The sequence below is a fragment of the Poecilia formosa genome, unplaced genomic scaffold, assembly GCF_000485575.1.
Source record: "Poecilia formosa unplaced genomic scaffold, Poecilia_formosa-5.1.2 Scaffold2, whole genome shotgun sequence".
In the NCBI taxonomy this organism is placed as follows: domain Eukaryota; kingdom Metazoa; phylum Chordata; class Actinopteri; order Cyprinodontiformes; family Poeciliidae; genus Poecilia; species Poecilia formosa.
Window position 1 is genome coordinate 5,554,682 of NW_006799941.1, and position 25,975 is coordinate 5,580,656.

The 25,975-nt window shown below is 38.0% G+C and overlaps 1 protein-coding gene across 1 annotated transcript in view; it reads left to right on the top strand.

The window, feature by feature from the left end:
- ca16b (carbonic anhydrase XVI b) overlaps positions 1-25,975 on the top strand; it is a 150,054-nt gene that overhangs the window by 91,913 nt on the left and 32,166 nt on the right. The window contains exons 4-7 of the mRNA XM_007551252.2: positions 3,006-3,154; positions 13,252-13,347; positions 20,997-21,063; positions 24,289-24,446. Coding sequence (XP_007551314.1) covers positions 3,006-3,154; positions 13,252-13,347; positions 20,997-21,063; positions 24,289-24,446 — 470 coding nt within the window. The remainder of the gene's footprint in view (positions 1-3,005; positions 3,155-13,251; positions 13,348-20,996; positions 21,064-24,288; positions 24,447-25,975) is intronic.

Sequence of the window (25,975 nt, forward strand, 5' to 3'; positions counted from 1 at the left end):
CACACACACTTTTTAAATGTGATTTTTGGTGACATTTTAGAGACCATGCATTCAGCCTCTGCCAACTATCTGGGTAGTTGGCTTGATTTCCATAGACTTGTTTTATTTTTTACATATTCTTCACAATGCATCTGAGATTTGAAATCTCAAGGAGAGCAGCAAGGACATTGTGTTGATGAAAAGGAGATGTGTTTTGTTTTTAAGTACTGATCTCGATTTACTATCATGCAGTGGTGAAAATATGCTCACTTACTTAACTTTTTGAATTAAATATCTGATTGGGCCAATTTCCTGCCTGATTCTAATCTGTCTCTGATTTATCAATTCAGATTGTAGCCAAGGACTCGCATAAAACAAACAAACAAGAAAAACAAAACTGAGCTGAAGGTTCTTAGATTCATTTGAATCCAATGGGTCTTAAACTCAAAAAACGGTACCAGAAATGGTTATAAAGGCCTTATTGCATTTAATTAATTGACAGAATTAACTTTGTCAGAATGTCGTCCACCTTTTCAGCTTTAGTAAGTAAGATCTTTTACCAGGGTGCAGGGACATTGTTTGTTTGTTTTTTTTTTGTTTTTTTTTAGTGCCACATGACGCTTGTTTTTTCCCTTCACAGTTTCTCCTCTAAAGGAAGTGAGGAAACTAAAGTTTTGACAGCTTTTCTACATAATACAAGGAGTAAAAATGGCTGCCCGAGGATTCACGTCTGTTTTCTTGCCATGTCTTTCCACATTCTTTTGATACCTTTGTCAAATTGTGCTAATGTAAAAATGCTTGCAGGTGCCGCTTGTGGTAATGGGAAACTGTAACAGAATGTCGTGTCTATTATTATGTTGGAACCCATTTGGAAACACTCTCAGCAGTGTAATTCAACAGGATTATCACCGCTTTGATTCCCTTTGTGGTGTGCTTGGGCGCTATATAAGGTACTGCCCCCACCCCCCTCCCCCCATCAGCAAACGGTGACCAACTCTCGCTGATTTCCACGCAGCCCTCAGTCACGGTCCCCCCATTGTTTTTTAACCTAACCCTGTTCTCAGTCATCTAAGCCGTGGAAAGCGTAACATTCCAAGTTCAAACGCAGCAAAATTGAGCTACAATTGCATCACAAATGGACAATTTGGACTTGAACTTAATAGTTCCATGCGTCTTTTCACTAACCAGCGTGAAACTGTCAACATTCAAAGAGCCAGCCCCGGGCTTGCCACAATGTGTTTTCTGTTTATAGCTGGGTTTTATACAGGATATTAAACGCTATCATCTGCTTGGACTGAAAAGCGGGTCTTGCTCAGGCATTATAGACTTTCCCATTCCATTCCACCCCTCCCTGATCTCTGATCTTCATCATCTTGTCTACATTTCCAGTATGTCCTCTGTGTTGTCTGGAGCACTTGCGCTGGGCTCCGAGTCAAGTTCAGACCAGAATCATATTTATCTTACTGTTAGGTCCAGAGATCAGGCTATTCCCGTCCGCTGATGTCTCTTCTCATATTGAATTGTGATGTAAACAGCGATGGCATGCCATGAGTGGATTTTTTTTTTTAAATCTAATTTTATGAAAACAAAGGGATCATGACTCTTTTTTTTAGCATCATATCTTGTTAGCCAGTGCCCATGTTTATCTAATAAACCATGCCTGTTATGTTAGTGTTTCTTTTTTCTTTTCTTTTACAAGCCTGGAAAGTTTTCACACACTGGGAGTCACACATATAATTACCCAGCAGTCATCTGTATGAAAATCAATACTTTAATAGATGTCAACTGTATGTTTGCCTCTAATCTTTGTTGGATGCTAGTTTTGAAGCCTTGTTTACCTGCATATAGTGATTGTATAAATACAATGTCAATACACTCAGAGGCAACATAAAATTCGACCAAATGAAGTGGGGGAAAAAAGTAATTAAATATAAAACAGTGAAAAAAAAAATAGAATCCTCTGAAAAATTTCTTAGACCAAGCAGTGGGACTTAATGATATTAGATGAGAGAAAATGTGAAAACGCCTGCTATTCTGCAGAGGCAGAGCAGCGGCATTACGGCCTCGTAAAAAGCTGCCATGTGGATAAAGATCACAAGGCATCTGGATGCCATCGAGTCTTCCTTACAAGTCGTGCAACAATTAGAGAGACGGTGCCTTTGACTGAACCTGTGCACTGCACTTCTCGCAGTCAACCAGGGATTTCAAGGACACTGGGGGGAAGCATGTTAGTGCTCTCTGAATAGCACATCACAAGCATCTTTGTGGATGTGCACGCCACTAATGTTGCATTTAACGATTTTTTTCACACAGGCTTAAAGACACATACCATGTCAGATTTCGGGATTTCTGCAAGGGTTTTGTGTCCCCATGGGTCCTCACTTCACACAAAGTCAAGAAGATTTGAGATTCAACAGCTTGTTAGGCCATTTATACCGTGAATGGCACAGGGAAGAAAAGCAGATTGATCGAGAATATATATATATATATATATATATATATATATATATATATATATATATATATATAAAATAAACTGTTTTATCAAAAATCAACAACACAAGTCTTAAAAGATGCAATATTTAAAACAGTGAATATGAAAAGAGTACTCACCCATTAAAACACACATTTTGTGACTTATAAAATTACAACCTGATAAATATATATCTATTTTTTGTTGGTATTTTTAAGTTGAACTATTTCCAGTAGTTCAACTAAAAACAATAAGTAATAAAGAAAGCTGAAAAACCAAGTTGCATAAGCGCACAGACATTTAAGCTAACGCTCACAATACCAAATTGTGGCTTTTTTTTCCCTCTTAAAAAGATCCACTGTTGGTAACGCAAATGTAAAAAATATTTCAGAAAAATAAATGTTTAAACAAAAATAAGCTGCCATTATCCTGGGATGAGCTTCTTTGCTAATTAAACACAATGCCACTGTATAATTTTCTTTCGTCTGCCTTTCTTTAAGTGTGCTTGAATATCCGTCTTTGATTCAATTTCTCCATCCCTCTTTGTCTCCAGTCGCTGTGCTGCTGAAGGATGACTACTTTGTAAGAGGCGCTGGACTGCCAGGGCGCTTTAAGGCTGAGAAGATGGAGTTTCACTGGGGCCAGAGTAATGGATCAGCAGGCTCAGAGCACAGCATAAATGGCAGAAGGTTCCCCGTAGAGGTAAAACGTCATGTTGCTACACACAGTTTGACAAATGTCCAAGGTTCAGTACTGAAGGTCAGCACTGAATCGTTAGTGCGGTGTTCAAATAGATTATAACTTAATACCCCTCCTAAACTATTTAATTAATGAACCCTAAAGTAAAGGTTAAGGCACGTTTTGGCGTCTAGATTTCACTGGAACCTTTTAGTCGTGAACTCAGTGGTGCTTTAAAAATGTTGGTATTTAAACCCTCAAAAGCTCAGGGGTGTCAGAACTGAGAGAATATCCTGATGCCTTTCACAATTTTACTTCTTTTCCAAGATACTCAAATGTTTGAACTTTATACAAAATCCATTAGGGGACCTTAAAGTAAATCCATTTCCCAGAGTAGCCAAGAAATCTGGTTATTTTTCTAGAAATGATTGAGGAGTGACTGTATCAAAAAGCAGGAAAAAAAAATCTATTTGTGGTCAGTTTTTCAGTTCACTTTTGTTTAAACGGATAAACAAAACATATGCTTTTTATCTATGCGCGTGTCATTGAATTAGAATGTCACTATTTTCACTTGGTTTAGCATTTCAGCTCAAGAAGAAAAACGCATACACAGAGATGTTGATCAAATAAAATATCATTTGAGATAATTTAATATTACCCAATAAGACGGCTATTTAAATATAGAAATCTTATCGCCTTCACATCCACGTGGAAGGCTGATTTTGTCCAACAGACATCGTCATTGACAGAAGTGCTCCAGGATTTTAAATGAACACAATAAATTCACCTCTTCCTCTCTGGTTCTTTCTCGTGTGTGTTCCCAGCACTCTGAGCGACCTTTAACATTTTTGGTCCTGTAATCTGTGTGTCAGCTGTAGGCATCCACCGTGGTGAGACCCTATCCAGCAGGGCGAATGTTAGATTAGCATGCAAAGTATAAACTCATAATTCTTGGAATGCATTAGCCAGGCATTTCTGCATGCTGAACGTTTAGTTTGTGAATAATCATCGATGTATGCTGATACTAAGACTTAACGTATTTAAATACGATTAAAGATGCAGCATAAAGCTGAAAGACTGAAAGATCATCCATATTAGCAAAAGTGCAGTATACTCAAGACTGCTTAGAGTCGTGTTGGTTAATGGATTCCGAGAATTGTTAGTAAACTACGACATGTTTTTAATTTCTAATTTAATCATTTTTACAGAGATTACAGTTAATTCACTGGAAGACAACCTCGTATAGGAATGAGTGAAAAAATTCTTAGCTTTGACCGCTTATTTTTGACGACACGTTTTTTTTTTTTTTCTTTTTCTTTTTTTTTGCATTGCACAAGGGTTTTATTGCAAATTGGGTTTGTGGAATTTTAAAAGATGTGGGAATTTATCAGACGGGGAGGCTTTTACAGGAATCACTCAAGCTGCAGTATACAACTGACTGAGAAACGCGGCAACAGATTGCCTGTAATAAAGGCAAAGCAACAAAAATCATCAAAGACTCTTATAAAAGAGATTTAAAGGGTATAAAGTCCTGGGATCCTCAGTTATGATTTATTCTGAATAATGGATTAAAGTACAAATTTCACTCTTTTTTATGTCATGCAGGGAATAACTTCTAACTGCCTTTTCTTCTTTTTTTTATGTAATTTACAGTAGTATGCCTTTTCTAAACTGAATTTGAATATGTCTCATACATTTTAAATTTAGTAGGATTAAAGTCCGTGTCGTTTTTTTCAACAATTTTATGTAAAATCATATTAATTAGTGTACATTTAATAGTGTGTGGAAACAGGAAATTGTTGGTTTTCTTCCTGTCCGTGGTAAATCCAAAGACGAGGCGAGCGGCGTCTTCCTGTTTGTTCTTGGCCCTCTTCTTTGGAGCCTTCTCTTCCGCCACAGCATTTTGATGCTGAATGGCTGGGTAATTAGATTTATTTTTGCCACATCATTTTGTGTTCAGCGTAGTGTTAAAGGGCATTGGATTATATACAGCCATTATAAAGCTGTTGTGCATATGGCGCCTTTGATGGTGTGCTTCTAAATAATATGATGGAATTTACTTTAATGGCCAATTTGGCTGCTGTTAAGAAGGGAGGGGAGAAAAAGCAAAGAGAAGAAGAAAATTATGCCCTGCAGGTACATAATTCATAGATCTAAAATGTAGATTTTTGTTGCAAGGCATGTCTTTGTGTGTAGACCAAGGTTTCTGCGGTGACTTCTCTGTGAAGGAGCTCGGATTCCAAAGCTAATGTGCTCTCTCAGTATAAATTAGCGGCATAATGCATACCTGCAAATGGGTAGATGTCAAGGCTTAAATAGCTCAGCTTGTTTCGAGACGTGGGGAGGGGGAGAAAAAAAAAAAAGCTACACAATTTTTATGTATGAGAGAAACAAACTAAATTTTGCTTGATGGTGATCTCTGCGATGTGTCTTTTTATAGCCGTATAGGAAATGTGTCTAAACAGCCTGAGTAAGCTTTAACACCTGGACACCATATGCTGCAAATGACTGCATAGAAACTAGTCAGCAAGCAAACAGAAGAAAGTAAGCAAGCATAAGCGCTGGGAGGAGGGAGAATGACTCAAATAGTCAGCTTTTGCCAGTTTTCAAGATGGCAAGCCTTGACCAAACATGCTTAAAGGACACATATGCTCTTTCCTTTTTTTTTCTTTTTTTTACAAGTTCATACAATTTATTGAGGTTGTAAGAAAATGTTGGTGTCATGCTTCAGTCAAAGTAACACTGAAAAGAGAGCATGCAACACCGTCCCTTTTGAGACTTTAATTTACACCTGCATGCAGAGCCTCCAACGTTAGGCCAGGAAGCGACCCTAGCTTTTTCACAGGGTCTGCCTCTGTGGTGTTCAGCAACCTTTGAAGCATGATGTGAAAGCCCACAGCCTGAACTCACTAGGATACTCAGAAAACCCGGCTCCAATTACTTTGGCAGAACTTAAATACAGTTGAAACCAGATATTTACACACACCAAATAAAAAAAGGCACATGCAATTTTTTCTGTCACTGTCTGAAATCAAGTCAGACAAACCTTGTCTTGTTTTAGGTCATTTAGAATTATCACAATTATTTCTGTTTGCTAAATAACCTTGCACTAACACTTGGAGACTTTTTGTAACTGTCTTTGAATTCATAAATGTACATAGATCTGGTCGGTATCGAGGATTATTGTCTTTTAGGCACAATAACTCGGGTCAAACCTTGTCCGTTTCCTTCCAACCTAAAATGAGAAGTTTGGTTTGATTGTGTGTGCACGTCCTTTTAATTGGTGTATTTAAATAGCTGGCTTCTATTGTACTTTTTTTTTTCTTTTTTTCTCTCAGTGGCAGTTTGATTATGCCTAATATAATATGCATGCACATATTAAAACCCTGTTGGGAAAGCATTATGTTTATTTCTTCTGTCAGATATCTGGCCCATAAATCCTTGGCTTATACCTGCTAATAGAACTGGGTTACATTTAAATTTCATAGGATTCTGTTAAGAAGTTAGAAGTAGTAATTATCTATAAGTAGTTTTCCCATTTGCTTTGCTTGTGAGCTCTGTTTGGAGCAGTTAATTTAAATAAAATATGAGTACAAGATTTTGAAGATTATGACACACTGACCCAAAATAGGCTAAGAACTGCATTTGCTTTGAGTAAAATACAGGACACTTTATTGCCGGTTGTCAAAGCAGGCATGAAACGTCCCTCTGGTGTGAATGTACACACAGTCATTGCAGCAACAACCCCACAACCAAAAGGTATAAATGTCAAAGGGGTGAAATGATAAAGTGAAATTGGTGTTTAAATTGTTAATGTTAATGCAAATGTTACATATTTTTTGTGTCCCCTGGCAGTCCTTTGCTGGTTACTCTGGTCTAATGTGTAACACATTCCATTTTGAAATATTTGCTTGTGCATGTGGAGGTCAATCCAGCAAACTGCGACTCACCATGGTCCCTCTGCAAATACCCATAAACCGCTGCAGCAGTAAGCATCTTGAGCAAATGTGTTGGTGGCTTAAAGGTATATAATACAGTGTTTGCATGAACCACTGTGGCATTTACAAGAGTGGAGGTGATATGATACTGTGGAAGTCTCCTTTTGTCTCACTTTGACTAGATATTAGCTGAGGGACTAGTTTGCATGATCAAAGTTAAGGTGCTAAGAGAGTCTTTTGTTGCAGGTAAGCTATTCTGTGCTCATTATGAAACATAGGTTAGTGCGAACAAGGAACGCAAAAGACATATTTTCGTACTACAATAGTCTTAACATGCAGCATCTAATTATCATGATATAATAACATTTTACAAAAAAAAATCCAAAATATAAAAAAATACCAAAGAATGTTTATTTAAAACAAAACTTCAACAGTTATTCCTATAATTACACATTGAATATTAGATATTGTAATAGTGCTTGCTGTATGCACTGACTTTGCAAAAAGCAAAAAAAAAAAAAATTCAATTTAGCAACAGTTTTTAATGAGTTTTGTGCTGTATGTTTTTTTTTTATGCTAGTATATCAATATGATATCAGCTGGTTAATTAGTCAGGCTCTCTGCTCTGGTGGTCAGCTGCCTAAGAGACCTGCAATGCATAGCCTGCCAGCTTTAGTTTTGCTTTAGTTTTTGTGTTGGCTTAATATTTCTGTTTTTAAGCAATGATGAATATAGTCTCCCTTTGAGCTGGTAGCTCAGCAGTGCACATCAACCGAGGAGTGGAGCAGCGCTTTGTTGCTCTATGCTTCATATAGCAGCAGAAGACTTGGATAACCCCAGGACTTTGTATCATATCTCATTAAAATTAACTTAAACTCCTATGACAAAAAATATTTAGTACTTTTGAATTTGTAGGTTTTTTTTTAATTGATATATCTATTTTTACAATAGTAACCATCCCATCTTTTCCCATTAATGTCAACAGAACCCAAATTCAAAATATCCGAACTGTCCCTTTAAGAAAAAAATTCTTACACATTTTTATCTGTTTCAAAGTATTCAGTGACTAAAGGGAGAATTATTTTACCTAACTAGAAAAAGCGCCAGACACCAATGACTCAATTATTTATTAGATTTTTATTATTATTATTATTATTATTATTATTATTATTGTTAGCGTTCTTATTGTTTCAGGTCATTGTTTTAGGTTTGCTTACATTATTCCAGCTTGATAGGTCCCCACACAAAGAACAGCAATCCCACATGGGATTTCTGTTGCACAGGGTATGATGATGCCTGAGGAAGGAAAAAGTGGGTCAGCAAACACCTCTCATGGCAACTTCCATCACACCAGTGTGTTAAAAAAAAAGAAAAAAGAAGTACATTACCACGACTTTTCATACAAGAGGGACAACAAAGCAACTTCTGCCATCGTAGCTGTTAACTACACATGTAGATACTCATGACACACCTCAGGAGCAACAGAATTGGAGGTCTGCTTTTTAAAAATTTTCTCTTATTGATAAGTCAGAATACATAAATCAAGTGTGATGTATTATTCCACAGTGTGAAGCAGAAGGTATAAGTAAAATGACATGATGAATGGTTGAGGGGGAGTGTGGTTGTGTAGGAGCTAGCCCTTAGCCATTTGACTGCTTCATCTTGTAAGAGTTGCTTTTTTCATTTTTCATATTTGCGACGCTGAACAATTTGATATATTTCAGATTACATTAAATCTGACAGGATGCGTGCAGCTGAATTGTGTACGTTATACGGCTCGTATAAATGTTTGCGCTCGGTGTAGCCAGCGTCCTGTCATAGCAGAGGTCGGGTTTTGTTTTTGCGTAACGTGTGTTTTGTTCAAGACATGAGCAGCTTGACCAAGAAGCCTGATCTCCCAGACTTGTTTATCTGTGAACTAAAACTGATCTCCGGCTTTCTTTTTAATTATCTCTCACTACAAATGAGTCACATTCAGCCTTGAGTCAGATGTCAAGCATGTTTGTTCACAGCAGAGGAAAAGGGCTTTTATCTGAAGCTTCAAAATACACAGATTGGTTTCATGTGTACAAGAGGTGAAAGACAAATTTAGTTTCAATGAGCCATGTTATGGAGCAGATCTGGCTTTTTCGCTTGGATATCTTTAACTCCTCCCAAAAAACGGAAAGTACCCAATGGAGTGCTTGGCCTGTGGCTCCTGAGCTTGACATTAATCTAACTATGTTCTTTTTCTTGGGAGTGAAGTGGGCAAATCGATAGATGGACCACCTGTTCACTCAAACAGCTCTATGACAAATGAAAGCGTGGAGGTTTTTTTTCTCCCCTCGGGGTTCCTCAGGGAGATCTTTCCCTATAATGTATTAGGTTGTCGCCGAGGTTAGATTAATTATACATGGATTACAAATCACACTTTGGAAGGGTATACGTTTGCACAACCAGCACTAAGAGCATATGAATAAGTATTACTGTGGGCATACAGTAAGGAAGATAAAAGCTCCACTGAAAGCAAGGAAAAAAGTAGGAAATAGAAGAGTGTTGGATGAGTCAAGACTGACCCAGGCACAGCCCAGGAGCTAAATGCAGAGCACTATAAGAAACGCATGCAGAAAATGAAAACGGCTGCACGCACCAAATCCTGTGCTTTTTAGAAAGAAAATCAAAATCAATACACTTGTATGTGGGGGGAAAAAAATGAGGAAAATTTAGATATAATACGCAGAATTGATACCTAGCACGTGTTTAGAGAAATTAGGGTTTGATTCCCTGCCCTGCCTCATGTTAGAGTCACATGGAGCCAAGGCTCTGCACCCGACAAACATCCTTCTGATGTTCTCATCAGTGGGCATGGGCCTGTGTGAGATTCTCAGTTTTTGATTAAAACTTGATCCAAACTACCACAGTTTCACAGCATCACAGCACTGCCAAGTAAAAAATGTATCACTTGATCCAATTTTGCTTATTTAAAACAAAAAGAACAAGAAATCCAGTGCCTTTCTTGTACACATGTATACCTGATCTTTATGTAACTGGATGTATACTTGTGACTGTAAATACTGTATTTCCAACAAACCAACTTGTCTTTGCTTTGAGTGAGGGAAAAGTGTAAAAGTCTCCTTTCAGCAAGCTGCCCTGTGCTGTCTTTTCCTAATAAGATTGATGGGTTGCAAGCTTCTACAACCAGAAATATTTACAAACCCTTCAGTTTGACCTTTTTTGGAGGCGAGGAAGGGAAAAACTGGAACTTACCCAAGTTGAGCGCCTACTGGTTACAAATACTGTAACCAGCTAGTCTTGGTCATTCTTATGGCGATAACTATTAGCATTAGGAACACAAGCCAATAGTGTTGCATTTTGCTCAAAACAATGACTATAGTCTCAAATAGTTGGTTGTACAGGATGATGTGTGTCACTATGTTATGATTAAGGTCAGTATTGGGGAAAAACATGCAATAACTTGCAATAGATAAATAAGTAAAAAAGTGTCTTTCTTCTTTGTGTTTCAGGAGAACATTGTTCCTTGATAGTAAAGAAGTATATCCAGCTACTGAAAACATAGAACATTTATATTAAAAGTGCTTCTAAAACTTTATGATGTGACAGAGAGTTTCACAAAGTATATTAAATGAGTAGAGAACCTGAATGTGTAGTACTTAAATATAAAGCTAGCACTAATTGTGGTCCAGACAGATCTTCCAAAAATGTCTGTTGCTTACAGTGATTTTCCAAAAACAATACGTTTGTGCAGCCTTAATGTTAATATTGGGACCTTTCCAAGTCAAGATTCCAGCATAAGAAGCCATTTAGATTTCAACTTATCTGGACAAATAAAACGCACCGTTTGCTCCATACCTACTGAGAAAACTCTGGCATCCCATTAAAAGGACGTTAAACTGTTCCACAGTGAACAATTTTAATAGTTTTGAAAGCAAAACTTTCAAAAGTTTTGCTTTCAGGCTATTTCTATGTATTGGTGGCAAAAATATCTACAAAAAAAGAACATAATGCGGTAAATTTCAGTTGAAAAAATTGAAGTATATCTCTTGGAAAGACTGATGGGTGGTTTAAAAGCAAATGTCTTTGCTTGTAAAACTGCTCTTCTCAAGCATGAATATTGCTGTTAAACAAACAATGAACATTCATGGTTCATAAAATAATTCTTAGAAATGCATAAAATGAGGTTTTCCTAAAAGTATCCACGAAAGTCGGTCTGTTTTTATGGTTAAAAAGTTAAATATTTAACACTGAATAGAAAAAAAAAAAAGTTCTTATAGGGCTTACTACAATGTCTTCAAGTTATTTCTGTTCAGTAAACTCTTCGTATTTTTTCCTCCAACAAACTTGTTTCACATACCTATGAAGTTTAGTCTGTAATCTATTCTCAGAATTCATGTTTTATTTGTTTCTTCAGTCATACTAAAGTGACTTTTAAGTTCACCTCTTCGTCTCTCTGAGGAGCTTGGAAAAACAACGAAGACAGATAATTGTGTGTGATAGAGAAGTGTGAACGTATATCTGGTAACAATGAAATTCTTTGGCGACACAGTGATGAAGGAGAAATACATTTGCCTTTCCCCGATATAACATCTCAGTGTGCTGAAACTTATATTTTAGTAGTTTTTTTTTTTCCAGTTCTTTGCTCTACATTTTGCTGTCTTGGGAAATCATGCCAAACCTGACTTTGTTTTTCACCTTTGCCGTTTAAATGGGACATGGAAATGCAGAGTGGCTTTAAGTTTTTTTTTTTTGTTGTTTTTGTTTTTGTTTTTGTGCTCACTTTGTGCTGGAAATGAAGAGGGAGGAAAAAAAAAAAACTGGATGGTATAAACCGACGTGAGATTAAAGAGCGATTCTGGAGATGTGAACAGTACGTTCCTGTGCTTTTCAGGGAGCTCAAAGATTTGTCAGGCCACCTGTCTGTTCTTATTTAAATCAACATTTTTATCTCCGGCTCCAGCGTGGAGAGTTTGTCAGCTCTCTCCAAACATACATTAAGAAAATGAGTAATCAAGAGATACAGAATTCCTTTATTGACTCCTATGGACGTGTATAATTGAAATGCAGGTTTTATAAAGTGTGTTGTTAACAAGAACGGGTCACATGAGCCATTCTCAGTGAGTAAATGAAGCCTAAGGGGGGCAGCCCTAATGGGGTAATGTAGTTAATAACATCTGAAGGGTGATGAATGGCCAGTCCTCTTTCTTGCTGAGTTCTCAGACAACAAATTAGTTCCATTAAAGGCCGCAGTTAAAGGAACTCTGAAGCAAGCTGATTAACTGAAATTATTTGGATTGAGTCATTCTGAACCTGGTCCGGGCCCGAAGAGTTTGTGTAAATGGGACTTATCCTTGATTATATGCTTATTTACGTATTTATTTTAAATTTGTTGTCAGCACAGTCAGTTGTGGCTGGCGGTGCCCCGTGATTTTCCTTTGAAAAGGGAAAGAAAGGGACACCCCAGCCTTTAATTAAATCAACATCTAGGTCCTTTTTTTTTCTTTTTTCTTATTGCCAATTAACTTGGTTCAGTGACATGAAAGGCTTTTTTTCAGTTTACAGAGGCCTGACAGTGAGATGATTGACAGCTCCAATTGCTACTTTTAGAATCATTTGCTGATTTTGATCAGTGCCACCATAACATGACTGCCTTGAAATGAAAGAAGTGGGATTTTTTATTTTTTATTCCTTTTTTTTTGCTGGGAATAAAGCTAGTACCATGACAGGTACGTGATATATTCTGTGTATGATGTGTTTTAAATTATACTCAAGCTTTGTTGTGAAATCAGAAGCAATGTTGTGGGTGATTTAAGGTAATTGGGAGTCATGATTAGAGGCGTATCATTCTGTTAGATCTTTGCACAAGAAGGGGTGGGGGGGGCATCCCCCCCACCACCACCACCACCACTTTCTCCTCTCGCCTCGTTACTGTGCCTGTGAGGACGGTCGCCCTAAGAAATGGGATGCTGTATTTCTTTGGCAGCCTCCCGGAGTGGCAGCGCGCACACAAAAAAAGACTGACACAGATTATGAGAGATTTATAGGAGTGATAAATACTCCCTCTTTTCTGCCCCTCAAAACAGCTTTTCATCAGCTTCTCAGCAGTGCGTCCAAGGTGATTGATGAGAGGACTCCTCCTTCTCCTTGTCCACTCCTAAAGCTGTCTATGCTCTGTTTCCCCCATCCCAGATGCAGATCTACCTTTACAATTCAGACGACTTCGACAGCCTCAGCGCGGCCATGAAGGAAAGACGCATCATCGCCGCCATGGCTGTCTTCTTTGAGGTAAAGTATCTCAGCGAAAGATCTATAGTTTGCTTACAAACTCTGAGGATGTAGAGAGGCATTTGTCTGTTGGTATAAGCTGCATCATCACATTGCTCTGCAGAGGAATTTGACTTTTCGTCATGTTTTATTGTAATTTTATGTGATCAACACAAAGTAGTTTGTTGTTGTGCAGTGAAAGGACAGTTATACAGAATGGACTTGATGTTACCAACATCTTGTCTTATTGTTGGGAATATTGTATTCAGTGCTATGTTTCTATCACACATTTAAACGTTTTTAAATGTTGGCCAGAGTTCAATTTTGGTCTTTTTCTCTGTATTTTTGCTATGCATCCCAAAGAGGGTTAAGTTGTGCTTTTTATTACTGTATAGCTTTGATCTTGATAGTTTCTTTAAAATCCAGATTTTTTTGAGTTCACTATTAATGGCCGTGTTGTTGAAAGATTATTCTGGCGGAGTTGTGGATCTCTGCAGCTCCTTCAGAGGTACCTCGAGTCTCTCAGCTTGTCTCTGTGATTATTGCTCTCCTTAGGATGTTCTTTTACAACCTAACCCTGATTTAAACATCACCACAGCTTTATTTCTGACCTCCCTGCTTTGTTCCTTGTTCTGCACGACGCTATATGTTCACATATAATCTCTAACAAACTTCAGAGGCCTTGAAAGGAGCAGCTGTATTTATTTTTACTGAGATCAAACTACACACAGGTGGGCTCTATTTCCTAACTAAGTGACTCCTGCAGGCAGTTTGTTGTGCTGTATGTTATTTACTGGTTTCAGAGTAAAGAGACTCAGTGCAAATACACAGAAAACTATTTAGATTTCCTAGATTTGTTTAAAAAAAAAAGAAAGGAAAAAACAGTTGTTTTTCCTTTCATATCTAAACCATACAGTAATTGTGTTGGTCCATCACATGTAATGTCAACAAATTATATTAATGTTTGGAGTTGTAATATGTCAACATGTAAAAAGGTTGGAGGGGTACAGATACTTTTCCCAGTAGAAAATTCCAAAACAAGTTCCACAATTTCCTTTCTTGGGTCAAATTTCGTTTCTCCTTCGGGGTAAATTGCTAACATTTCGGTTAATTGTGCTTCACACTAATTAGCAAATTTCAGCATGCAGGCAAGCTGAGTGTAGTCACATCTGGGACATATATATACATCTTCAAGAACTCACCAAATATTGCACTCAGACATTAGCATTCAGCTAGTGCAAGTGTGGTCTACGCAGCGGCACCGTGCAATATGTTAAAACATCCTCATGCATAAAGGGTTCATTTTCCTACCCACAGTTCAGTTTTCTCAGTGGAATTGCTCCACTCTTGAGGATAACTTCTTTGTAACAGCTCTGCCTCTAGTTGCTTGGAGCACTTATGGAAAATGTCCTTATCCAGAAGCTTATAAAACACCTGTATCTGCATAATGGGAGTTTAGAATTTGAAACTTAAGAATAAAATCTGATGTACAGAGTTAAGGGAGTGAAATCAATAACAGTTAAATGAATATTTAATTTTAAAAAACTTAGCTGCAGTTCTTTTAAAAGGTTCTGCACAGTTATTTTTCCTGAAAGAGGTCCAGACCAGAGCAGACTGCTGTCATCATAAATCAACTTTCGTGCCTTTAAACCTTCAGTGGGATCGCATTAGTTGGTTGTTTTAAACAAAAACCAGATGCATTTGTTTTGTTTTTTTTTGTTTTTTGTTGTTGTTTTTTTTCCAAGCAAAGTTGCAAACCTTTTGCCTCAAGTCAAAAGTTTGCCTTAAGTTTCTAATTGATATTAACATTTGTACATCAGCTCTGGGGCATCTAATCTGCCTGTGCTATTGGATTTCTGTAGGTTATACATTAAAATTATTTCCCTGTCAAAAAATATATATTTGTTGACAGGAAAACCATTTCATAAATCTTTTTTTCAGAAAACAAAAGCTAACTTTGCAATCTTACAAAGAGAAAATATATATTTTTAAACAACCCACCATCATTTAATGCAGAGTTTAGTTTGAGAAACATCACTGTGTTCATTATTGTTACTTATAGCTAGTTATAAACCATTAAATCCATTTTACTTGAGTCTGAGTCGTGGGCTGAAATCCCCATCCTTGAAAGAAGCCAATTAATATTTTCACCGGAAATAAATGTAGGATATTAATGATCTTCCGGTGTAGAACACATTTTCAACTTACAACAATTTAAAGCTTCTTAAATAAAATATTTCCCTTCAACCACTTCTTGAGATTAGAATTGTTTTAAGACTGTACAAGTCTGCTTTGCTATTGACTTCTACCGGCCTAGGGTTTAGTCTCTGCTTCTGGCTCCCACTAATCTGGATTTATGCTAATCAAAGACCAGAAATTCATCTTTATATAGCTTTTTAACAAAACTTTACTGATATAATCTCTAGCTCCCACTTTAACATTTAAATGTGAAGCTATATTCATGTTATTTCAATAACGGGAAAATAAACAACATCTTTGAGATCATTATAGATTCGTGATCTAAATTATCTTTCACTTCCTACTTGTAGAAATCTATTCCACCCTCGGTTCATACTCGGTATTTGAAAAATAGCTTAGTAGATAGCACAAGTTGTCCCCTGGCACTCTGGACACATTCAGTCTTGATTAGTAAGATTGGTCCACATTATTGGTTAGTGTAAAAGCACCGCTGGGATTGTTTGAACTCTTAGAAGCTGTACTCACAACTTGTGAGCCTTCGTCTGTGTTACGCTAATTTCTATTAGGATTTCCTTTACAAGTATTGGCAGGTGATCAATGCATCCCACCATTCGGCCTAACAGTATACCGGTTAGGGTCGGAAATCTGCTGGATGGAGGCTGGAATGGGGACACAGGTGTTTCGTAATGTAGGTCTGTTCTCAGACAGTGATGAACCGCGTGTGTGCGAGGACCTAAATGCCTCCGCTGGGTCCTGACAGCCCTATTGCTTACTGCAATTAGCACCACCATACACAATCCGCTGAATAGCAGTTTACAGTGCGAGGGTTTTTTTTTTTTTTTGTTTAAGCGGGCACACACACATTGGCTCAGATTTACAATTTCTAATCAATGACGAGAGTTCTTTCTGTGCTCCCAAAAGGCCTATTAAAGGCCTCTAAGGTGTGCAATATTATCCACATTCAGCCTTCAGTCCCACACAATTATTCTCCTCAAACTGACCTGAATTAATGTTGCGTAACGGTGGGGGAAATGGTCCCCACGTCCCAACACTGTTTTGTCCAGTCTTGTCTCTTAAGTAGGACATTGGAGATATTTATTGGGTAAAAAAAAATAACCTTGTCACTCCCAGCAATTAAGGATACGTTGAACAGATTAGAAAGGAATCTTCCTGAGGGATTGCATGATCATTAGAGACCTGAACACACTGTGAGATTAAAAGTTTTTACTTCATAAAATTTAAAGAGATTCTTGGAAATCTTTTGGAAGAATCATGAATCTTTAATCGGTACATCAGTTTGTGAAATCTAAGCTTGTTCACACATTGGTGTCTTTGCTGTTAATGTTCCTGACACAATTCTTGCTGAAGGTAAAAAAGCCATCCATCTGGTAAAGGTATATTTATCCCAGAATATGTACCATGTTGAGAAAAACCTTTACATCATTATTCACTATTACTACACAATGCAGAATTACAAGAACATTGTGAGTTTTTTTTCTTTCTTTTTTTTATGCATCCTGTTGTGGATTAAAAGCTAAAAAAATATATTTTCTCCACGTTTTGGCTGCTGCTAATTATCCTTGGTTATCCAATAGGAGAGGACAGTTTGGATAGCAACGCTATTTCATTATTTAATAACTCATCTGTCGGATTCTTCTCAACTGCCGATCAGAAATCAGATCAAACAGCCGCTGCTCTGCGTGCAAGTCTGTTAGTGTCGGGGCTGCAGCTCAGACTCCTGTTATGTTGAAAGCGATAAGTGTTACTAGCTCCGAACTAGTCACATTTTTCTACCACACAATTTCACAAAATGTTCAGAAGAAGTGTGGGAATTCATGCGTGACGCTGACACGTTCAGTTGCTGTTACATTAAGGGATGTGTGGTGCATGTGTGAGAGCAGTTATATACAGCGAACCACAGCACTGAGAGAAGACTGAGATAGAAGTTAATGTGGTTCGATGAGTATTGCAGAAGTATTTATAACTCTTGTGATACATTTTGTCCTGGTGCGACCACCAGCCTCAGTGTTTGTGTGGGGCTTCGTGTGATTGAGCAGCACAAACTAGAGCATCTCAAGTGGATAAAAAATTCCTTTTTTTTTTTTGTTTGTAAATAGAAACCTCGTATTCACCGCACAGAGACTACATTTTGCTAGCTTAGTCAATGCATTCCAACAATATTTCGCTCCATTCTCATCTCCCTTCGGTGCTTCATCTGTGTTTTTTTCCATTGAGTTCAATTTCTCAGGTTGAATTTCATCAGGTCAATAAGTCTACACCTCCTGTCAGCAATCGTTCTCAATAGATAAGAATAGATAAGGGTCCAGACCCTCTGTATGAAGCGCAGAACAAGGAGCTAGTTTTTACCAGACTAACATTTTGCAGAACCACTTTTTGTTACAGCTACAGCTGTAAACTTTTTAGTGTGTAGCTTTGCATATCAAAACACTGGCATTTTTGTCAATTCCTGATGTAAAGTATCTCTGACAGTCTCTTACAGGTTTCTTACAGGATTACCTTGTATTTAGTTCTATTTGTCTAGCTATCTTTTCCTCCTGAATAAAAGCATCTGTATAACATGATGATGCCACCACGTAAGTGTGTCTCAGTGGGGAGTTTTCCAGGTGATGTGTTGTGTTAGTTTTATAAAACGGTGTTTTACACAAGGCTCCAAAACTTGAACTTTGACCATATGACATTCTTTGGTGATTTTGGTGTCCCTCTATGGCTTGTGGCAAACATACACTGGATTTTTTTTATGACTTTCTTTCATCATGGGCCTTCCTCAGGCTATTTTTCGATGAAGGTCATATTTGTGGAGTATACAACTCATGATCATCCTGTCAAAAGATTTAGCTGTGAATCTCTGGAGCTCCTCCAGAGTTACGATGGGCCTCTTGCTGACTTTTTCTTGCTCTTCTTCACTGATTGGTCATTTTGAATGACGGACTGGATTTCGTCTCAGAGTATTTCATATACACTATTTTGTCTTGGTTTGTCATACCGAATCCTAATAAAATACATAAAATTTTATAACTGCACTAACAAGGGAATCTGGATATTTGTCATATTTTCCCTGCTGCAAAGTTGCACTATTGTGTAAATTTTTTGTAGTTCTGCACAGTCGTAGTCCAAAAGCACAAGAAGTATTTATCGATTTGAAACAACCAGAAAATATATATTTTTTTTATCACTTAGGCTCTACTGTTTCAACATAAAACAAAAGACTTTTTATAGTGTTATATCTGGAACAACTTGTACCCCAGCAAACATATATTGTGCTGCTTTTTTCATTATTTCTTCATTTTGTGTTTTGTTACATCATGAAATCTTCTGTAGCTCTATTGCCGTCTCACACCTGTGCAAGCACGTTTTCCACTTGCTTAACCTGTAAATTTTACATCACTGCAATGGTTCCTCACAAAATACCACCCCAATAAATCACGCTGACAGAGACCATCTGAGAATGTGGAGTGCTTTCACTGGAAAAAAAAAAAAAGTGAAACTTGGAGAAACTGAATGTTCTCACTTTAAATATTACATTAATATAAATTATTACACTTGCATTTTAAGCAGTGTGCTAAGAGCTAGGTCTTTCACAAAGTTCTTTTGATGCATCAGTAAAACTAATCCAAGACTTTGCGCGATAATTTCTTATCCAATATGTACTTTGGGCTGAATCTTCTGAAGCGTATCATCCGAAGTACAAAAAGTGTGTAACTATCCAAACACTTATGGTCTGGACAGACTGCCTGCCTGCACGGCTGCTGCTGTTTGCAAAACTTACACTTCTCACTGCGAGGAGACCCACTACAGTCTGTTGCCATTGCAAACTCCAGTTTTAGATGCTGTTGCCAGAAACCACACACTAACAGCAGATGACACACAGCACAGATTCTCAGTAATGTTAAAGAAACAAGACATGAATGCATAATTTGTAGCTAAGTTTTGTGGTAGTCAAAATGATTATCTCTCCAGCAAAAGCAAGTGACTAATGATCAGTTGGATAGATCATATTGTGAACTCAGCTGGCACAAATCAGGCATAACAGCAACCTTATTGCTTATCCCATTATCATTGAACATCTTAATGTTTATACATTAAGTAGCAAGCGAATGTTTGCTACTTAGTGCAAGAAAAAAATCGGGAAAGTTAAAAGTTTGAGCAAGTTTAACGAGGGTTAAATTGGGATGGCTAGACAACGGGGTCAGAGGGGTTCTGAGGTGTTCCCAGTCTGCAGTGGTAGGCGTCCACCGAAAATGGACACATGGACTTCTGATCTGGACCACAGTGGAATGGAAGAAGGTGGGCTGGTCTGGTTCATGGATGTGCATCGCTGGGTAACACATGACGCCAGCCATCTACCCAAGTATTGTTGCAGATCTTGTACAACTTTTTAATGGACGCAGTATTCCCTGATGGTTGTGGCCTTTTCATATGCCCTGCTGCAAAGCAAAAAAACAAAAAGACTCAGGAACAGTGTAAGGAACACATGTACTCCAGGAAGAGTAAATGCGTGATATAAATGTAAAAAGTGAAGACAGGAATAGATAACGACACCTGCTGAACATCTGTTAAATGTGCTCAACATAGTGGTACGTCGCACAGAGTCTTTACTTCACAACATGCAGGACTTAAAGCTGCTAACATCCTGCCTACAGATCCAAATGGAGTCGTATGGAGTCCAGAGCCACTTTGACAGGAAATAAAGCAACACATTATACAGCAGGTGGTCATAATGTTACGCTTGTTTATCATAGTTTATTATAGAAAAATAATGAGGAGCAACCTTTTTTGCGTTGTATTCAATTCATGACAATCTACTTAATCAAAATCTGTCTCACCTTATCTTTCTATAATCTGATAAATGTCTATAATCTATAGATTTTGGCCTTAAAATCACAAATAATCATCTGTTGGAGTGCTGGTCAAAACATAGCTGTTGGCTAAAAATGTTGTTTTTTGCTGTTGCTTTTAAACTGTACAGGGATGCTCATAAGAGTTCACAAGCAGTCTTGAAGTGAGACTCCAGGCACTGCCTCCAAGCTGTAGCGTTTCGTAAGATGACGGGTTTGGTGGTTGCATTACGTCGTCTTGCACACAGAAGCTGGTTGCACCTCAGTTTAGGACCTGCATCTTTATACGTACAAGTAAAAAGACACTCTTATATTCAGTACAGTCAAGGCCATGATTAATCAAATAATACGTTAAGACAGTTTTTATTTTGCGGCGGCAGCTCTCCATTAAACCAATTCTAACCGAAAATGTATTACAGGAACAACATTCGCACGATAATGTCACTAGATGGTATTAGGAGCAGCTTGGTTACAATACGTTTTATATGTTGCTCTTATGGCTTCTCCCTGTGTTTTGTTCATGTTGATTATCATTTTAGTTCTTTGTTTAAATTGCTGTACAATTCTCCTAATCCTTTCCCATAATCCCCTTTTGTCTTTGGACATTTGCTGCAGCTTGGGCAAAAAGACAACCCAGCTGTGGACCCAATCATCCAGGGATTGAAAGGGGTGGTGCACCATGGTAAGTAATGAAAAAGTACCCTCATGCAAAGTTTGCTTCATGTAAAAACACCAGTATATCCGTGAAGGTAGATTAATATTTGGAGAAAGGATTGTTCTTTGCTTCTCTGAAGTATTTGTACGCATTTATTTATTTTATATGTTGTCATGCCTCATACCCAAATCTCCTTATCACAAAGCATTACAGTAGGAATTAAATTTGTGTGGGATTTTCATAAAGCAATTGACCCTTACAAAATCCCTTTGACATTGCTTCGTACTTGACAGTGGAGGATCCAAGAGGTACATTTCTCTGGCAGTACGGACTCCGACATGCTCCCAGCAAACAAATATTGATGTTCTCAGATTTTTGCGCATATATATATATATATATATATATATATATATATTAGAGAATATATATTTTCTAAATTAGTCTTACCACCAAAAAAAATAAACTAATGTAACTTCAAAAGCAGAATAAATTTGCAAGATGCTGCTTATCCCTTGGTAGGAAAACTCTGCAGGAGGAGACCTCCACAGTGTTTCACTCATAAACACAGAACTATTAATTACATCTGAACCTCATTTAAACCGCCCCACCTCCAGTTTCTGTCTTTTATGTCCTCTCATGGACTGTGGCAGTTGCAAAGCCTCATACTCGCTTTTAACTATTAATGTTCTTTGTTATGTGCTGTGGCACGAGTCTTAATGAGATTGCTCGTTCCATAAAGTCACTGCTGCTGGGCTGAAATCACTGTATGCATATTTACTGCAGATTGAGGCTCGATGTTTGGCTCCTTTAAGACCTGATGGTGGCAGTGATTTTGCAAGCATTACTGTACACTCACACAAGATGATGTTTGGAAGTGTATTGCATTTTTTTTTTCTTTTTTTTTTTTTTTACTCTCATAGCGGCTTCACGCAGCTGATTCTGATTAAAATTTGAAAGGAGATGGACATTTGGTGTTGGACTTGCAGGAACATGTGTGCTACTTGATATAGAAAAAAAATATTCTTGTTTAAATGCCTCTCATCTCTAGAGACTATCACCACATGTTTTTTTTAGCCCCAGGAAAGTAAAATAGGATAAAATAGGTCACTTCAAATTGAAGTAAACGCAATAAAGAAAACTGAAGGCCCTCTTTTGTATCGTAATAAGAATGGGGTGGAACATGACTGCGGCAACTCTAAGTGAAAATACAATTAACACAAAAATCTGTAACACTATCGAACTGCTTGTATTTTACCAAAAAAGGCAATTATTCCTACAGCTGCTGAAATTATACAAACATATAAATACTGACAGTTTTTAAGGGCTTATTGCCTGTAAATTACACCTTTTTAATTCTGCTTTGTGTAAAATAACACAAGGAAAGCACAGTGATATTAGTTGGTACAGTAGACGAACTACCTGCTTGGGGAGGACAACTCCTTGACAGATATGTCTCTCTCAGGCAGCTTACCAGCTGCAGTTGCCTTACTAAGAGAGCTGTTGCTCCCACATTTACTTTTCTTGAGCAACACATTCAATGTGGAGCAGTGGATTATGAGCTACATGTCTAAATTATGGATTAGATATGAGTGAAAGTATCACTGTATTTACAGAAATATTTAAAATAACAATGTAAAGTATGACTGATTTGTTGGCTTTCTCTTCATAGGAAGATACAACTAAATAACCCGATATGAATAATTACCAGGACCATCCGCTGTACAGCTGCAGGGCCGATTCAATGTTGCACCATGTTTGGGCAAAAAGTCACTGCCAAATGTCCCTTAAGGGGAAAAACATTTCATGTCTAAATATTGTTTGCAAGCAACAGGAAAACTAAAATCTGTGCCTCATAATTTATATTCCTCATATATGGATGCACTACTTTTGTATACATCGTCAAAAATCCCTCTTTTCATGGATTGCTAATCCTCAATGTTTGCCTCTTTGTGACTGTTAACTATGGTAACTGTTAAAATTCAGCTTGTGTAACATTTACAGGTATTTATACCTTAACACCAACTACCGGCCCATGCTTGTTCTGTAGCTTTAATAAAAACAAGATACTATATACATCAGTTACTTTTTAAATACATAACAAGCCTGCTTTTTAAACATAACCCCTACTTTTATTACATTTTCATTTATCCATTTACAGATATATAATAACTGCCCGTCTGTAAAGGGCTTGTGCTTTTAGGAGCGTCTTTGGGTTCATTTTCTTGCTCATGGACATAATGCTATTTGGAAGGGTCAAAGACTGAGCAGTGAGCCCTGAATATTGGTGGACAACCTGCTCTACCTCCCAAGCCAAAGCCTGCCTGGCATGAATCTGTGCTGTGCACATACACAGATGTTTGTTCTAGCACCACAGAATCCCATTTCCCCAGCTGACAAAGAGCTTGGCATGGATGTTGCAGCTTTTTGGACTCCCTTCCTGCTAGCTGCTAAATGCTCTTCGCCTTCTCCCCTGTTAGGATGGTTGCTTTTCCACTAGCTCGTTATCCCACAGTCATCCATCCATCAGCATCTCGGCGGCCCAGGAGCGATAGGGCACGTACACCGTCTGAAGACAGGGAGAAGAAAGGCCGTGCATACTGAGTTTGACTCAGAGTACAGATGAGGCAAAGGGGCGAAGCTTCCCGTGCGTCTGTTGTTTGAATGCAAACCACACCCCGAACCTCTGTTTCTTTAAAGATAAGGCCATAGGCAGTGAGAGATTGGATTTGATGTAAATTCAGCTTTGTTTAGGATCCTGTCTTCATAATTCTAGGATAAAACAAACCAACTTCCATAACCCACACAGCATATTTACAGGAGATAAAGACATCTTCCTCTATATGTTTTTTTTTTTTTTTTTTCATTTGTTTGTATTTTTTCTGCTCAGCTTTGCCAGGTTTTAATCACACAACACAACAAATCTGCTAATCATAATGATCTTTCTTAATCCCCGTGGCCCAGCCACAGTTGTTACATGGAGCAGCGCACACTGCCACCCAGCCACAGATCAGCTGTCAGGGTTGGCCATCTTATCAGACTTCCCTGCTTTTGCGCCTCTCTCAGCCCATCTCACTACAAAGATCTGGCCTGGGTGATAACAAGTACTGAGGCTTTTAACTACTGCCCTTCCATGAGAGGAGGTTTCAGGAAAGCTGTAAAAACGCCACAAGGAGGGTGAAATGGGGCCACGTGCAGAACACCAAGCTTTAAAGATCTGTGTACTAACAAATTTTAATCCCATGCCTCACCCAGAAAAGGAGACCAACCTCAGGTCATTCATCTTGAGGGATCTTCTGCCTTCGTCGGTGGACAGTTATTACCGATACACCGGCTCTTTGACCACTCCGCCCTGCAGCAAAGTAGTGGAGTGGATCATCTTCTCCAGGCCCGTGTATCTGTCCCACTCACAGGTGCGTTAAGTCCACTCACACACGCACGCACACATGCACACACACCAACACACCTCGACTGCTGTATTCGCCTCACACACTAAGATCCCATTTGTGGATCAGTTGCAGTCCACCACTGTGAACGCACAAGCAATTTTCCCTCATGTGCCTCACCTCCTTAGTCCCTTTTGCACATTTCTCTCCAGCTCCTTTGCATATAAAACCATGACTGCCTATGCAGCGCATGATTAAACAGGACGGTTCAGCCAATTACTGGCATTTGACAGCACCTACTCTTATATAGCAGGGAAAATAAGTGTTGAGCACACAGTACTGGTTTTTCACTGTTAATGTATCTACTGGCCTATGGACGTTAAATTTAAACCAGATTTTGGTAACAACTGATGTAATCCACACAATGCAAAAAAACTTAAAAAAAATAGTTTATAAAGTTATTAAAAATATAAATATTCAAATGCTTGCTGCAATTTATTTAATACCCAACACGAAATCCTCATTTGGAAATGCCAGGTTTAGATTATCTCTTGTACGGAGAAGGTTGTTGCATGTTTTACTCAGGTATGACATTTGACCCATTCTTTTTCACAAATATTAAATGTTTTATGGGGGACTTTTTATACGATCTCCAGTTCTTTTAATTTGGATTCAAGTCGAGTGCTTAACTGGCCCATTCCTGTAGCTTCATTTTCATTTTTTCTGAAATCAATTGAGAGTTCCCAAGGCTATATTTTTTTTGGATCATTGTCTCCCTTTAGATATGTGGAGAAGCCAGTCATAAGACCGCATTCTCTTCTCGAAGTTTTAGATGTGCGTCACCAAAGGACCTTCACTTTTTTTGCTTCAATTTAGTCTGAATAGTCTGAAAGTCCTGTCTGCATCTGACAGAGTTTTGTTCATTGAAACTTCCAACACTGGCCTCAGTGCCCCTTACATGCTTACATGCAAATTTGGGTCCACCTAAAATGCACTGGACTAAAAAATAAGGCGCACGAGCAACACCAGTTAGCAAGCAAACGTTTGCTCACAGTAGAGACTTAAAATGGGCTTGAAATTGGGTTTGCCTCCTTTCCCTTAAAATCTTGGTCTTAGTATGATTTTAAAAATTGTCTTGGGTAAGGTATCCCTGACTGTGACACTCCTCCAACCGTAGAGTGTGCATTTATATTGAGAGAGTTACATTTTACTCTTTCTCTGATCTGTCCAAGTGTTCTGCAGCAAATTTTAACAATGCTCTTTAAGTATTTTTAAGCTATTGGTGAGTTGTGTTTGGCTCTTGGACGATTCTTCAGATTTTTTTTCTACTTCTCAACCAGAAATCCACTGAGGAGCACCTGGTTGTGGCCAGGTTATGGGGGAAATTGTTTTCTCTCTGCTTGTGGATTTCGCTCACTGGAATATTTATAAGTTTAGAAATATGCCTGTACCCGAGGTCTTGAGAGAGCTTTTTGCTTTTATCCATCACAAGAGGCTTCTTGTATCTCTGTAATGAGAAATCTCTTTATAGGTCATTAATTAGGACTAAAGCAGCT